Genomic DNA, 16,876 nt, shown 5'->3' on the forward strand with positions numbered 1-16,876 from the left:
GAGGCAGCGGGGGCTGCGCATGCGCCGTGGCGCCGCACACTGGCGAGGCGGCTGCTCCCGGCGGCGCGCTGCTCCCCCCGCTCCCCGCCCGCCCGCTTGCCTCCCCGCCTGCCTCCCCCTCCGCGGGGCCGTGGCTGGGCTGGGACCGCCCCCTTCCTCCTCCTCCTCCTCCTCCTCCTCCTCCTCCTCCTCCTCCTCCTCCTCCTCCTCCTCCTCCTCCTCCTCCTCCTCCTCCTCCTCCTCCTCCACCCCCACCCCCCCCACCCCCACCCGGAGCGGGCGTAGGGAGCCGGCGGTGGCGGGCGAGCGGGTGAGGAGAAGCGGGGCGGGGGCCGCGGCCGGCATGTGAAGCGGGGCAGCCCCCTCCCCGCTCCGGCAGCCCTTGGGCAACGGCCGCCCTTTGCCTCAGACTCGCCGCCCGGCCGGCGGCTTCTTCCGCGGCCGCCCTGCGCCGCGCCGGGCCAGGCAGCCGCCTGCGCCCGGCGCTCGTCCCGCGGGCCCGGCGGGGCCCCGCTCGCCATGAAGAAGTTTTCTCGGATGCCCAAGTCCGAGGGGAGCGGCGGCGGCGGGACGGCCTGTGTCGGCTCCGGCGGCGGGGGCGGCGGGGGGAGCGGAGTCGCCTTGGGCAAGGTGCTCGCCGTCGGACGCTACCAGGTCACCCCCGAGGAGCTGCTGGCAGAAGGTAACGGGGTGGGTGGGGTGGGGGGACGGGAGCGGGCCGTGCGAGGTGCCCGTGGGACAGGGAGGGAACGGCAGAGGCCGAGCGCGGCCGTGGGGCGAGGCGGGGGCCCGCTGCCCCGCTCCGCTCCGGGACGGGCTCCCCCGCCCTTGCCAGCCGCTGGCGCGCCGTTCCCGTCTCTGAATAGCTGCTTACCCGCTGTAAGCCGGTTAAGGGGGTTTTGTGTTGTTTTTTTATTTTTTGGGGGGTTTGTGTTTTGGGTTTTTTTTTGTCTTGACTAGTGCCTGGGGCTCGTTAGGTGGCTTAATGTTCTCTGTCATGTCGTGAGTAAAGCGATGTGAGATGTCTGAGAGCAGCACACTGCTGGTGGGGCCGGTGATTCGCTGGGTCAGATCAGTTGGGGTTAGAGACGGTGTGGCCAGTACCCGGTGCCTTCGAACAGGGCGGTTTAATCCTGTAGTAGGTTTTTGCCAGCTAATCTGAAAAAACCAAGAACTAAACCCCACGATCTTCCTTGCTGGAATGCAGTAGGCTTCTGGCAGGGTCACGAGTGAAGTTGCAGTGCGAGCAACTTCTGCTGCGGAGGATCGCTGTCCTCCCCTTGTTGCAGGGTGCTTGACTTGTCGTTAACTTGCTCTTCATGCCGTTGGACCACCACTGGGTCTTAAAGAAGAATTGTATGAATTCAGGTAGTCACAGAATTGGGTAGGCTTTGTTAATTGTATTACTTGAATAGACACTGGCATGGGCCATCATCAGAACAGCCATATTTGAGTTTTATTCTGTGTGTGGGGAACTGTGCAGTGTTGATCTCTCATAGTTGATGGCAGCCGATGTTGTAATATAGAAAGTGTAATTCACTTCCTAGGTCATTGAGCACAGGACTAGTCCTGTATACTTTGTAGTTATGGAATTTCACAGTACTACAACACATTGCTTTGAATGTTGGGGGTAAAATATTTTATCTTTGTCATTTTTATGTCTGTGTATTGCTTAGATTAGTTTATGCATAAATGTACTAGTAAACTTTCATTGCTTATGTGCATTTCTTGATGAAGACTTAAGATGCGGTTTTAACAAGTATATGCAGATACTGTTACTATTTAAAATAGAAGCATATAGATGGTACTTAAATTTTCATTGCTGTCTGGAAAAAGTTTTAGTAAAATACTGGAATTGGTAGTTAATATTTAGAAGGCAATGTTTTATCTTTGACTTTTGAAAATGAGGACAGAGCTGGTTGACTAAAATATGAGTGGTCCTTGCTGAGAGCTCCTTCAAAGTTGCGGTTTTACAGATAATTTTTCTGCAGGGTTGGTGATGGATAGAGACTTCTTAAAAAATATTATAGAAATAGGCTCCTGAACAAATTGTGGAGGTAACACAAAAACCCTGTATGTACTGGAAAGGAGAAAAATTGCATGGTGCTTGGTTCAGTCTAGCATATTATTAAAAGCTTTCTCATAATGTGCGAAGTCCCTATAGATCACTATTTTTTTTTCGTTCTGTAGCTTGCAGAAACAAATGCATAGCCCTTAAGGGCTTGGGGGCAGGGGGAGCATGAATTTTAACAGTTGAGTGTGGGGCAAATTGGCTTTCTTACTTTTGAGACTGAAATAGAAAGTTTTCTACAGCTTTGATGTGGTCTCTTAAATATGGATGCCTAGGACTAGTACTGATAAGAGTCAGGGCGGTGTAAATCTGCATCTTGGAACAGTCTTCAAAGCCAACACCAGAGCTAGTCAGTCGGGAGGACCAAAAAAAGCTTAGAGGAGAATAAAATAACAGGTGACATAACGGCATGGTTGAGGTAGTAGGGAAGTGAGGGAGCCGGGGGAAGGATACTCTTACAACTCCTCCGACTGTCGGGAAGCAGCTGGGTTAACAGTGCGTGTGTGGGGAGCAGACGTGTGCCTGTGGTGAGGGTGGGACGGCCACTGTTCAAGTGGCACTCTGGTACTCCCAGCTGACCACAGTCATAGTTTATGAATGAAAAAGTTGCTTTTTATTTAGGAATTACTTCTTGACAGTCAGGTTTTCCCTTGACTTAGTAACAATTAATAATAAGTAACTGTTTGTTATTGATGATATATTAGTCATATTTCAATCTATTATTAATACTTAACATTTTATAAATCCCCTGCTTAATAATCCTCCTCCTTGGGGGTCAGGGGAAACAAACATTTTTTTTTCTTCTTAGTACCTTTGCATAAGGCTTTTTTTCCTTTTGTTTTCTGAAACCCAGTCTTACTGAGGGTCTTAGGCTTGTCAGGCAGTTCCTGTTATTCAGTGTTGGTGTAATACCATTTACAAGTTGCCTTAAGAGGCTCATGTGAGAGTTTTAGGTTGTGTCACAAAGCATTGTTAATAAGTTAATGAATATAATGAACATAACAAGCCTAATCAGAATGGCTATGTAATATTCTGTTAGCAGTGGTGTGGTATGGATCGGCTTTATTACTAGGTATTAGAATTAATATCATTATATGTCTGTTAGATTCAAACAGTTAAACACCCCCACATACGCCTTCCAAATTTTCCGAGTTCTCTTAGGAAGCTAGCTCTTGGTTTTGCAGAGGACTTAGACTCCCGGTAACTAGAGCAAGTGGCAGTGGTGATGCCAAGAGGCTCAAGCTTGTAACTACCTTATTAGGCTGAAGCAATGAATCTTTGCTAGATTTCATGTGTTGATACAAATGTTGTCCTCAAAACACTTTTCTGTAGTTTTTGACAATATTGTTTTACTGCAGCGTTTTAAAGGCAAAAGTATGTAGCATTATAATTAGTGCTGTTGCATAAGTATGTATGATGCTGTCTAAAGCAACTGCACCTTTTGTTAGTAAAGTAGGTGTAAAGGTTAAAGGGCCTTTAGTAGACTTTTAGATGGTTTCTCTTGTTTTAAACACACCTCCTCTGGTTCCTTCTTAGCCTTCATAACTCAGTGGTCAGTATGGTGGATGCAGGTATTTGTTTTTAAGGTTTAGTTCTCAGAGATGGGGGGAAAAAAACCCAATCGATTTGGGTTAAATTTGATGCAGAAAACGAGTTCCTACTCATTTCAAGGGAATGGTGGAAGTATGCGGAATAAATGACTTACACAAACAGAATGAAGGTCTTCTCTTTATATCTTTCTGTTGAACAAGAGTATGTGCAATGCGGCTGAAGTTTTGGAAAATATAATCTGACAAAAATATGAAGAATTCTCTTAAAAATTGCAGATGGTGTGCTCAGAACTCTAGCTATGGTGACTCCAGTACTGAAAGACATTCTAGTTGAGAAATTGCAGGAAACTGGGTGCGATAAAGTATGAAATATCCTTTTAAATTGATGTAAAATGTCAGTGCAAAACAGTTAATGTTGTGAAGAGTGAAAAGGAAAGTAAAAATTAGCAACTTCCCAAAACATTTTCAGTTTATGTAAGGTGGAGGTAGAAGGTTGTTTGACATGGTGATAATACTACTTAGTTGTTTGTGTTGACTTAAACAGAAAGGAGTTATTGAAGTGTAAGAACTGCAGTAAAACTAATTTTTCTGGAGACTATAACAGACATTGGAAGGACACTTAGTTGTCTTATTTTCTTGATTGCTTGTCAGGACTTGGGGGTGTTTAAACTGAGTAAATAAAGGCTTTTCCAGGTTTGAAGTTGTCTCTGTACCATGACCAGACCAAAGTGGGCATGTTAAGTGCTGTGTTGGAATTTAGTATGCGAGTATGCTTTTAATAAAAATAAGCAGAGACACAGGTTTTTTTTTAAAAAAGGTAGAAAAGGCGACTACATGAAATGTGCAGTGGGCTCTCAAGCTTCACTCTCAAACATGACTGTCTTGGTTTGGAAGCTACTTTGTGAGTATGGAAAAATGATCATCATACTGCTTTAGTTGTTTCCTATTCAGAATTGATTAATGGAATCATGGGTCATATGCTGTTGTATTTTATTAAAAAAACCCCGCAGTACTGTGTAGTGTTTTTTGCCACTGTGGTACAACTAATAAATTGTCATCCAGTGTCCAGCATATCTTGATCTGGCGTTTAAAGTACTGTAGTTTCAAGGGGTCCTTCAGGCTGGTTGTTCTCGTGTTGTCCAGGGCAATTAGTACCATATTGAGATGCTTCCTGATTTCTTAATTAGACTGTTTTTAGTCCAATAGAGAAATAGGGTAACTCCATGTCAGGGAGTAGTCCCCTGTTGTCTGTCCATGTCTTGACACACACCCCACCCCACTTTAAGGGAGCAGCCTGTAGAGGTACTAAACATTTGTCCCATTGGAAGTATTCCACCAAAGAGGCAGAAATCTATATCTCCGCTTGTTCATTAAGCTAGAATTGCTTAAAAAAATGAGCCGGGACTTGGTCCCCTACTAAAAGAAGATGGGAGATGATTGAACAACCATCTGGAGCAGATAAGAGGGTTGGAGCTTGCATATTGTAATGGGGTACTACACTTTTGTGATAAAAGCATTATGTGGTCAACAGGTAGTTGTAAACTTACGTACTGTTCCAGTGCCACTGGACTTGGAGTAATCTTCAGCAAAGAACCTTGAAGTAAAAGAAGTAGTGTTCTAGAAATGAGCATGAGGGGGGTTTTTTGTTGTTTTGGTTTGGTTTTCTTTGTCACATATTGCAAATGCTAATCAGGTTGTGGGTGAACTTTACTGAACTGGATTTCACAGGATTATCCGATAATTACTATTTGCCTCTGATACAGATGTTAAGCCTATTTAGAGATGAGGAATATCCTAGCGTGCTATGAATATAGCACAAGAGGGTGATGATCTTGCCCCTGAAAACTTTGGTTTTTGGAAAGCACTAGGCTGATTATATTTGGAGGAAGTGAAACTCTCTTGTCATTAATTCAGTGCAGTTTTTTCCATTATAACCTTCCCACCAGCAAGCGCCTTGCTTACAAAAGCGGAGATGAGATGCTAGAGACTTACATGGAAGAAACTGGGTAATATCCTGTGCAACTTGCAACCAGAAGTACCCAAACTGGATATAAAGTAGTGGTTGGTCTCCTTGCTGCGTTTAGAAAAGGCAAGAGGCTACTCTTGAGCTTTTCTGTGTCTTAAAGCTTTGGATAGGAGGGGTTAAACATGACACATTACTGCTCTTGTGCTGTAACTTTCTCTATTTCCTTTGCCCTAGTATATGTGGAAAGAAGTTGTGTGATAGTGGTTATACTGTTGTTTTTTTACTGTTCTAGCTGATAAAATGATAAGCAGGGAACAAGCCACTGAAGTGGTGATTGCTTTTAAGTTAATTAGTTAATATTTGTATAGCACAGAATGTTTGCTTCATTTGTTTAGTATGATGGCTAAGACATAGTTTTCTGTGAAGAGGGATCTCTCAATTGGGAAGCAAGTGAAAACCTTGAATCTTCCCTTTTGGAAATTCATTCTTCTTTCTTTTAATAATTTATCTCACACTGCAACCTTTTGGAGTAATTACTGGCAAACTAGTGAATGAATGAGCTTCTTGCAAGCTCTACTGTCCTACTTAAGCTGAGTATGCAGTATTTGCAAGTACTACTTTTTATTTTCATACTAGTCCAGTCAAGGCCTAAGAAAACTGTCACCTTAATGGAGAGGAATCAGAGTCCTGGTTTTTGAGATTTTTGTGCTGTGAGTTTCTAGATTCTGATGCTGCTTAAATTTTTAGTGCAAGTGTCTTCCTGGAAGTTTTTCTTCAATTAATTGTCTAAGGGAAGAATTGGGGTTTTAAAATTTGATCAACATCACAGCTGTGGTAAAGATTAACTTATTGTCCAGAAAGGAGGTGTATTAAGTTTTTCACAATCAGTCGTAAAATAAGGATAGTCTTGAAAGTCTTGTTGTGGGTAGTTTTTTTCTGCCTTATTGTCTTAGGAATAGCAGTCCAGTTAGTAATCCAAATAGACAAACTTGTTGATGTGCGTAAGGTTCTTGCCCTTCTAGGATGCTTTGTTAAGCCCCATTTCAATGAAACTACTCTAAAGACCTAAAAATCAGCATATGAAAGTTATCTTGGGGATTTGCAACTCCATCAGCTGCTATAAATTCTTAATCATGCTGCTGTACGTCATACACTGCTTTCTCTCCTGTGAAAACGTGGCTCGTTTTGTGTGCTTTGTTCTGAAGAGGCAAATGGAGAGATATACCATTGTAATGGAGCTGTTAGCTATGGTATTTCAAAGCATTTAAATGTGGTGTGGATGGACTTTCAAACTGAGATTCTGATTGTACAGTGGGAGAGCCTGTTTTTTGTGTCAGGTGTTATGAATATAGCTGGTGCAGGGTCACTGCTGTCATGACTGTGTGGCATGACAGTTTCACATGTGGCAAGCTGGCATGTTCATTATTTTTTTTTATTAGTTTAGTGGTTACGTAGCATGTGACTTGCTGCTCCTTGCAGTAGTTACTGTTTTATTTTCAGTTGGAGTCTAGTTCAGTTTTTCAGGTGGATTATGAGCTGGAAGGTTGGCTGGGAAGATAACTTGTGGAATTTGAGTTGAAATTGGTCATGTCTGTTTTTTGTTTGTTTTTTTTTTTTTTTTCTCAGAGTGTAATATTGCTGAATCTATGTTCACATGTGACTGTAAACGTCAAGTCTATTACTCTGTTACAGTTTTGCATTGGTAATATTTGAGTAGCAGAAATGGTTTGTTTGAGTTAAAAAGAAAAAGGGGGGAAAAAAAGCACAGTGTGAGTACTTGAAACTTGGTAATTTTCATTTTGGTTAAAAGTATCATTTAATAGTCATAAAGCTCTTGCACAGTCCCAATAATAGGTATGGCTGCCTTGCTTCAAGCGTAGCTTCAGAATGGCAGGTGGTGAGATGCTGAACCCCAAGTTTTGATCTCTGGGTAATGAAAGATAGGGAGCCTCTGCTGTAGTGCTTGGGATTTATCTTTGAGCTTCTCAAGCATAATGAAGGCAGCTAACAACCTGAAACAAGAGCGTTGTTTCGCCTGTTACAGAACATAGCTGCAGTCTGTGTGATGAAAAAGAAAAGCCAGGAAGCAGTTGGGGTATTTGCATGTGATTATAGTCCTACATCAATATGTAGGTAAAAAAATCTTTAGTGTAATGTGACACACAAAGTGAATACTTTAACGTCAGTTTTGTTAGATATGTAGTGTACTGACTGAACTTTGGTCATACTTTTGGAGAGCAGTCATTCTCATTGTACTTTCCAGAGCTGTTGTGTACCTCTTTTGTATAAATGGAGAAATTAACAGATTAGGAAACATCTGTAGGATGACAAAGGTATCTATTGTACAGCAAAGGCCAAGTTCAGCTCTTCTGGACACGTGGTCTAATGCTCTTTGATTGTCAAATTATTGGTCTGTGCATCCCCTAAGGACACTCCTTTCTGCATTGCAATATACATGAACATGTAATATGCCTCTGTGAACTGCATGTAATTGTCCATTCTTCTTCAAGAAACTTATCAATTTAAGTCGTGTGTGCCCAGAAGTAGTTAAATACAGAGCAGGTACTTTGGAATCTAGAAATTCAGAGCTAAGTTTTTGGGATAGTGGCCAAGAGTCAGATGGTTATATAGAAGAAGCAACTTGATTGGTAGCAGTATCATGTTAATATGATGCACAAACTCAAGCCATCTTTCCTTTGCCAAATTTTGACAAATGACAGACATAATGAATATATGTGTCATCTACTTGCTTTATTGTGGATGTTTTTTGTTAAAGTATGTTAATGTTACAGTAGTCATAAAAGGGTTGTATGTGTGCAGGTGTTTTTACTATGAAGCTCCTGGACACCCTTGAAGGGTAAGGCGGCATGTAGTAATAGAGGATATATTAGCTTTGTCTGTGAGAGACTTGGTTTGGCTTTAAAAGAAGCTGTGCAGGATCTTATTTTGTGTGTGTGTGTGTGTTGTTGGTTCAACTGGAAGTTTTATTTTTGGCTTCTTAATTAGATATTTTGCTTGTCAACATAGAAAAGAAAAACTTTCTTAGCTAATAAAAGTAGAATTCATTTCCAGACTGGTATTAACTAGAAACCAGTGATTCTGGGAAGAGTGTGTTTATTTCTCTGAGCTTTTGTTAGTGTAATATCAGAGCTGTCAGTCATTAACTAGTATGTTACCCATATGGAAGTATTTGTACAGTTCTTCTGTGCATGGTGAAGTTAATGCCAGAGATGGGTCTCTATGGAGCAGCGTAATTACAGGCTCACTTTCCTTTCGCATCTGGGAAGAATGAGCATACTTTAATATATACACGCGTCAACTGTGTGAAGTTAGACATCTTTCTAGCTGTAGGTGTTTGTTTTGTTTGTTTTAGCTGTAAATGTGTGCATACATGCTCTCTGATGAATGTCTTGCTTCTTGCTAAATAGATTTCACCTCAGGTTCAGAGGAAAAGTGTGTTAATCCTTTCAGTTGTGCGTCTTTGCTCTGGCATTGTTTCGGTTTTCAATGTTCTTTTTAAGTCTTCATTTGCAAAACTGTAATTTCTTAACCTTGGCCTATATTTTACTTGTGGATATTTTTTGCCTCAATAATAAGTCTAAATAAGTAGGTTACCACAGACGAATGAGTTGCTGTTTGTAAGCAGAGTTGTGTTAATGGACATTATGAATGCCCTATGTCTGCCAAAATGCAGAGTGTAAGAGGGTCAGATAGCAGGTGGTTCTAGTAAACAAACTTTGTTCTGCACTTGGGACTAGCCAGGAACACAGATGTGGTCAGTCAACTAATGGTAACTCGTTTGCTTGAGATGCTGTCCTTTTTCTAAGAAATTGTTAGGTTTTCAGGCATCTGTTCTGTAATGGAAATTTTTCCTCATGTGTTTTTATAGGTTTTATCTTAAAGGCTGTTAGTATATTAGATGAAGAGCTGCTTTCTGAAATGTTGGGAATATTTGCCTATTTCTAATACCTTAAACTGAAAGTCTGAGGCTAGTTTGCAGATCCCAGTAATGCTAAGCAGCAGTACACTGATGCAGGTTACATCATCCCTAGGCTGTTGTTCTGCTGCAGTAGAGATGGCTTCTCCTGTATTTTCCTCTCCAGCTTAAGAAGTCAGGCAGTGAATATGAAACGCTGCTCCTCTTGAGGGGCTAGTTTCTGGTTTTTTTCTTCATCATTGTCTAGCTGCTGACAAGGAAGGAAGATGAGTTCCTCTTCTGCTTTCCTAGTTGGTTTGGAATAGATTTCGGTCTCTTGAGTGTTTATATGCTGGTTGAGAAGGCAGGAACCTTTCTGTTTGTCTTCTGTGATTCACGCATTCCTTGCTCACACTTGTCTAAGTTAGTTACTTTTTACTAGTAGCAGTGGGATGTCTTGGATATGGGTGGGATCAGTTGTGGAACTGAGTCTGTGAACGGAAGCACGGTGGAGGAGAATGGACAGAGTAGGATAACAAACAGAAATAAAAAACCCCCACCTTTATCCTAGGGGTCTGTTTTAATTAGATGGGGAATATTTCTTGGGTTTTGAGTAGCAAAAGAGATGCTGCTTTGTTCTTGAACAACATGAACATGGGTGTTGTAAAAGTCTGTTGTGAAACTACAAGCTGGCTAACTTGGAGTGTTTTCTCTGTAATGGTATGATAGTCTTCTCTTAACCTTGATAGTTTTTAAGTCTGCCTTGCTACTTATGATACAAGTGATAAAAATACTGAAGAAATTATGTAGTCTCATGTGAAAGTTAACACCTCTTAGCATTTTTTGTCTTGCTCTTCAAGAGGTGTCAAAACCGGTCTTGATCTGAAGAACACTATATCCCCTTAAGGACAGTCACAATTCTGCAGATGGAGAAACAAAGGAGTAAGAAGGGATTTGCCCCAAGTCATACAAGTCTGTACAAGAGATAGGGGTAGAGTTTGGAACATCTTGGTTCTGTGATGGTTTCTTCCTCGTAGCTTCTGTAATACACTATGCCTTGATTGCCATATACAGAACTATGAAAGGAATTCTGATATTCCAGGACTCGAGGAAATTTTATGTGGAATAATGCATATGTTGGGCTTCCTTCCAAGTTTGCACATTATTTTAATGGATGAATTTGTTCCTGTGGTGCCTCGAAACTTTACTGTGAAAGTCTCTTAAGAGTTATGTACTAATACAGAGGAATGGTCCAATTCTTGGTTTAATTCCTGTTCTGTTGTACTGACTCATTTTGCTTCTCATTTTTTTAAATTTATTTGACTGACTTGTATCTGTGCATCTCATCTTTCAGTAGCAGTTCCAGTGAGTTGTTATTGCAGCATTTTGCCATTTCTCTTACAAAACGCAAAATAGTTTTAAAAGTCAGTGAGTAATGTCATGTTCTTATGTGGTTTTGTAATTCTTGTGGGTTGAAAAACTGAATGTACTTTAACTTAAATTGTTGGTAAATATTTTTTCTTTTATTTTGCGTAATTACTGAATTACTTACATGAAATTATATGGAAGTGGTGTTTCTTTGGAGAGACAAACTGTGGACGAACAAAACTTGGAGGTAATCTTCATCTAACTGCTAAATTTACATAGGTTTGGTCTGTGCTGTGTAAGAACTCTGACATAGCCAAGTGCTCTTTAGAATTGCAGCGATGTAAACGGATGAGGTGATTCCTCTTAGTACTTTGGTTTTGAACTTGATGTCTTGGATACAGAGCGAATAGATCATAAAAGAATATAAGGCATTTAACTACTTCGCTGACATGTGTATAAGGACTTGAATATAGCATGTGTTTTGTGAGACAAGAATAGGAAGGGTGAATGAAATTTGGTGTGTCAGTGTGAGACGTGAGATTGGTTCTGTTTTGTGCATTATGTGCAGGAAAATAAACTTTTAGGGAAAAAGAAAATGAAGTAATTGCATCTTTGGAAGCCCTGCTATCGCTCTGTAGAGCTGAGTAGCGTGGTCTGTGTCTGTAGAGTTGAGACCTTCACCTTGAGTTGAGTTTAGACGTTAGCACTTATGTAGTATGACTTGGCTTTTATTTAATGTGAATTTATGAAAGTGGAAGGAGAATTATTTGTTCTCAGAAGGAGCTATCCACAGGTTCTTTAGGCATTTTGAAGGTAGAAAAGAAGTTTATATTGCTATGGTAGTCTAAAAGCAGTGTAATCATATAAAAACTCATCAAAAGAAAACATCATGTGCTGCATCTAATTTGGTTTAGTCATGCAGAAGTCTTTCAGGTTCCTCCAGTCTTGGTTTGAACTTAAGGTATTACCTTCCCAGATTTGTGCTTTCTTGAAATATTTGGTTGTCTCTGTCAAACTATTTTACTACTTCCTTTTGACTTGCTGTTCTGTTAAACTGACATTGAACTATATAGCTGCATTTGTAAGAGGAAGTTTTTGTTGAAGGACATCTTGGATTTAGGTGGTAGATGAGTCTTAACATTTCTGGGTTTTGAGACTAACTCAAAAACAAGTGGGCTTCTAGACTGGTCCATTTAATGAATAACCACCTTGTTCATGGTTATCATTGTTGACCGACTCTGCCTTGAAACACAGTGCATGAATGAGAGATAGTAAATGATTTTGATAATCTTGACACCGATACTCAGAATCCTGTTGCTGTTGCAGCATAGCTTGTTTAATCTAAAATGATCAAGCTGCTTATACTGTTTAGAAGTTTCAGTGTCTCCTTTTAAATAGTCAGATGTCACAGTGTGGAGTTTGAAAGTAGTATCACTGAATAAATCCCAAGCATAGAAGTGATGTAAAATAATTCACATAGCAGTTGTAATAAAGAGATGTTTTGTATGCAAATCGAAGTATTCAAATGCATTCAACATGTACCAGATAGAGTTTTAAGAACTGCCTGCCCTCATGCAGATGCCAAGGAAATAATATTACCTAAAATATTTTTTAATTCTATTTATTGGTATTAACAGGTTGAGTCTCAGATGTTTTGCTCTAAAGAAAGTTTATTGGTTCCCTGTTGTTCATATGCCAGATAGGTCTATATCTGCTCCTTCAGTATGCTCAGAGTTTAAACATATGCAAATATTTGCAGACAGCTGAAGAAGATGACATAATGAAAATCCTTATACTGATCACCCTAAATATTCATGTCAGATACTCTTAACAACTAATTCCAGCCAGTTAATCCAGTTTTGGTCATGCTCGTGTATGAACAATGATCAGTGAATTCACTGGTGATTGTACTTGGATGTGAAGATGTAAGACTATAGACTGTTTCTACCAATGAAGAGATGTGTGTTTCATCTTGCTAATTTAGTATGTGTATGATGCCTGAGAAAAATAGGAAACCAGAGAATTTTTCTGTGACATCTGCCTTGGTCTGAAATGCTTCTAGCATTATGAATTGCTTGGTTTATCTCTGCATGGCCTGGTGACTCTTTTGTTTCTATTGCAACGAAAGGTGGCACTTCTCCAAGATGCCGTAGAACTAGCCATTTTGCTGAAGCTGGGAACCTTATGATTTGACTTGTTTCTGTGCCATGGCAGCTTTGTCATATTCAGTGGATTGTTCATGTGTGAGGTTATAGATCGGTTCTCTCACTTTCTCTGCTCTGGATTCTTGCACTTGCATATTTAAATTGAAATTAAAATAGTGATTTTAAGGGAAATAAGACAAACTACAGAGCGTATAAGAGTTAAAAGATGTGTGTGTGGTATTTTTAATTGGGTGATAACCATTCAGTATGACAATGGAGTTCTGTTCCAAAAAAGTTGCGGTGGTTGCATATTAGTTACATAATGTATCTGTACCCACTGATTTAACCATTCTGGAACTGTATTTTATTTTGAAACTTGTTTATTATATTGGAGTTAAAAATCAAGTGGTTGAAAAATGCTTAACAAATGACACTTGAAATCAGTCTATAAAAAGAATTGAATTCATATGTTCTGTTGATCGTATCATAGCCTCAGTGTTGTAGAATGAGTAACTTTGCCTGTCTAGTCTGTATTTACAGATAATGTCATCATCCTGTTTTTCAAACTCCTTCTGTTTTCAGCTCAGAGTAAATTACAGCTGGAGCTGAATTCAGTGAATAAGCAAAGTCAGGAGTGATGGGGAAAAAAATCTTTCCACATATTGAAGATACAACTGCTGTTGTGTGTGGGTTGTTTGTTTGGTTTTTTTTAACTCTGCTAGGAGATGCTTGTTAAAGGTGTCTTACTGTGTCAACTTGGACAAGTTGAGAACCTTTCTTGTAAAAAGTTGGGCAGGAAACACATCCTGCCTAAAGGCATCACCTTGGTTATGTCTTAAGTACTATGATACGTCTAGTGTACTAAAGTTTAAAGTAAACATTAAACCAAAGGTTTAATGGCACAATGAAATGGAATTGAATTACCTGTTCTGGCCTGCATTATACAGCATAATCTCTTATACACATGTGTCAACAGTCTTGACTGTGACTAAAAAAAATTACAGTATTCAGGTTGGTTGGTATGGTTCTGTTATGCGAGTTCCTGTTTGTTTTTGAATGTTACTGTTTGGAAAGGGAAGCATCAGTGATGTGAAGCTCCGTCTCTTGGAGAAAAATCTTGCTTGCTCCTGCAAACAGCTCTCACCCAAGTGTTTTATGGCTTCAGAAATGTGATTTTTTTTTAATTTTTTTTTTTTAAACTTCAGTCGTTAATTATTTTAATTCCAGAACTGGTGTATGCCAGCTAGGGAGATTTTAAAATTGCCACGTTACGAATGCAGTTATGAGTGTTGTAATGAATGCACTGTGGATGGGAAACTCAACAGCAATGCTTGACAGAAATTTGTAGTCCTGTACAAAGGAAACTTGCTTCAAAAATGCTGACCTGCTCTATAAAGGGGAAGCATGTTTGTTTAAGTATACTGGGATGTGCAAGAAGTACGTTTGCAAAGGAAGAAAGAATTTGAAGAAAATAAATGGATTGGTTGCATTACTGTACATCTCAAAAGTTAAAAATCACTTGAAAATCCATGCTTTGTTGGAAGATAGTGCTGTTCCTGAGCTGAAAGATGAGCACTGAACTAGAAGATGCTGAACTAAATGCTGTTTTGCTTTTATTACTGATGTGCCTGTAAACAAGTTGTTGTACCGTCTTTGTACAGTAACCTGTATAAGGAAGCTCTGACAACTGCATTGTGCTGAAGTTTTTCCTCATCCCCACCAGTGCTGGGAGCAGACTTGATTAGTCTCTTCAAACATAAATACTTGTACTGTTCATTTAAGAGGAAAGCTCTTCTTTTTGTTAGGAAAAACTACACTACCCTTCCCTCTGTTGTTAAAAACACAAGTTGAACATAACTTGGGTAGCAAGTGTCTGCACAACAGCCTAGCTCTAGAACTTCAAGAGCTGACTTTGAATGAAGCCCTGTGGATTGTGACTTGTTGCCCAATTTTACCATAATTTCCTACTTTTCATTTCTGTTAGTATGGATAACAGACCCATTTAATACTCTCAAGTAATCAGAATCTGGAGGTGAAAAGAGGTTAATGTTTGGATATTCACAGTAAATTAATTGAACAGTTGGTGGTCTGCTAATTATGTTCTGTGCTCTCTTCCTTATTGAGAGAAGGTAGGTATTAGTTGACTTAAATAGGGGAATCTGTTGAATACAGTTGTAGAGGTAAACGTGTTAGATTTTTTTTTTTAGTGACTAGCAAGAGGAGCTGATAATATATGGAAGCAGTACAGTGGTTGTGATTAATTCTCAGGCAGCTTGATTCAAAATTTAAATGTAGAGAGAGGTTTTTCATATTTCTTCTAACAAGAGTATGGGATGAAAAAGGATCAGTTTTAGCCTAAGAAATGCAGTGTTTTATCTTGGGTGCATAAGATGTATTGCTTACAGGGTGTATCAGATGCTTGTTATTTTTTTTTTTTCAGAACTTGCAGAAATGACTATCCATTGACTGTTTCAGGCTTCCCTGCTGGTGCTCACAGGTCAGGAGGGAAATCAAAGCATTGTCAGAGGTGATGTCTACAAATTCCTGTTAAGGCTCTTTGAATGGTAACTTCGCTACCGTGAGGAATACTTTTTGGCTTTTAAAAGAGGAAAAATATGCCAATTTGGGACTGATATTTTTAATGTTCCTCTGTATTCCACCCCCTTGTCTTTCTTAGCTGTTGCCTGTCTTGATGTGAGGGGATTTCCTGTCATTTCTGGGCAACTTCCTTAGCTAGTTTTGTAGCACTTAAATTTGCATAGAGTTACACTTTTTTTCACGGTAGTAAGCTTTTGGGATCTTTTGTGCTAAGAGAAAGTATAGTTGACATGTTGAAGTCTCTAAGTATGTGAACTTCAGGATTAAAGCTTTACTACTGCTTCATGATAAAAATACTAGCACCTATTTGCATCACTGGTGTCTGGGGGTTTCGGTTATAGCTGCACACACTATCAGTTGATCTAATTATTTTTAAGTGGCTAAAAAATGAAGTGATTTGTGCGTTTGGCATTTGTATACTCTCCTTCCCGACATAATTGCTTATCCCTTTTCCGTTAAGAACGTGTGGTTTGAGCCCGGAGGGCAACGGAGTGCCATGCAGCTGTTCCCTTAGCATTTACCCCTTCCCCCTCCCATGTTCCCATGCAGAATTTACCCCTTCCCTCTCCAGTGCTGGGGAGGAGAAAATTAATCAAAAGGCTTAGGAATGGAGATAAGGACAGCGAGAGGTGTCTCACCCGTTACGGTCACAGGCAAAAGGCAGGCTCATTAGGGGAAGAAAAAGAACATCCCTTTAATTGAAAACACTAACACCACCACCACTTAACAGTCAGAATGGGACAGTAAGAAGTGTTACCATATCTTAAAAAACCCTCTCTCTGTTCCTCCCTTCTTCCAGGGCTCAGTTTTGTTCCTGATGCCTCTGCCTCCTCCCCCCAGAGGCACGAGGGCAGGGGATGGTGGGTACAGTCAGTTCAATACTGCTTCCTCCAAGGTGGGGAGGAAGCACTCTTTTGCATTCTTCCCCCTGTTCAACATGGTGTCCCTCTCGCTGGAGACAGTACTCCATGAGCTTTCTCTGGTGTGAGTTCGTCCCACAGGCTGCAACCATTGCTATGCTGCCCCAGCGTGAGTCAGCCCTGCATGTTGCAGTTCTCCCAATGCCAAACTACAACAGTGGGGACTGCTTCTCCCCTCAGAATCTGTGCTTTAAAGTGTAGTCACCTTCTCTGTGGGGTCCTACGCAGGCTGCAGGTCAGCCTCTGCTCCACCTGTGACCTCCATGGTGGCAGGAGGATGGCTTGCCTTCCCACCATGGGATACAGGGGGTCTCTCTCTGCTCTGGTGCACCTTCCCCCCCCT

At 40.6% G+C, this 16,876-nt stretch overlaps 1 protein-coding gene across 2 annotated transcripts in view; it reads left to right on the top strand.

Annotated features, from left to right (window-relative positions):
* Nucleotides 1–296: 296 nt before the first annotated feature.
* Nucleotides 297–16,876, top strand: part of BMP2K (BMP2 inducible kinase) — a 66,766-nt gene continuing 50,186 nt past the window's right edge. For both annotated transcript variants that reach the window (XR_012633587.1, XM_074905359.1), the window contains exon 1: nucleotides 297–682. Coding sequence is in view for 1 of the 2 variants with exons in the window: in XM_074905359.1 (XP_074761460.1) it covers nucleotides 520–682 (163 nt within the window). In the remaining variant the exon portion in view is untranslated. The remainder of the gene's footprint in view (nucleotides 683–16,876) is intronic.

The sequence above is a fragment of the Athene noctua genome, chromosome 4 (genome assembly GCF_965140245.1).
Source record: "Athene noctua chromosome 4, bAthNoc1.hap1.1, whole genome shotgun sequence".
Classification (NCBI taxonomy): domain Eukaryota; kingdom Metazoa; phylum Chordata; class Aves; order Strigiformes; family Strigidae; genus Athene; species Athene noctua.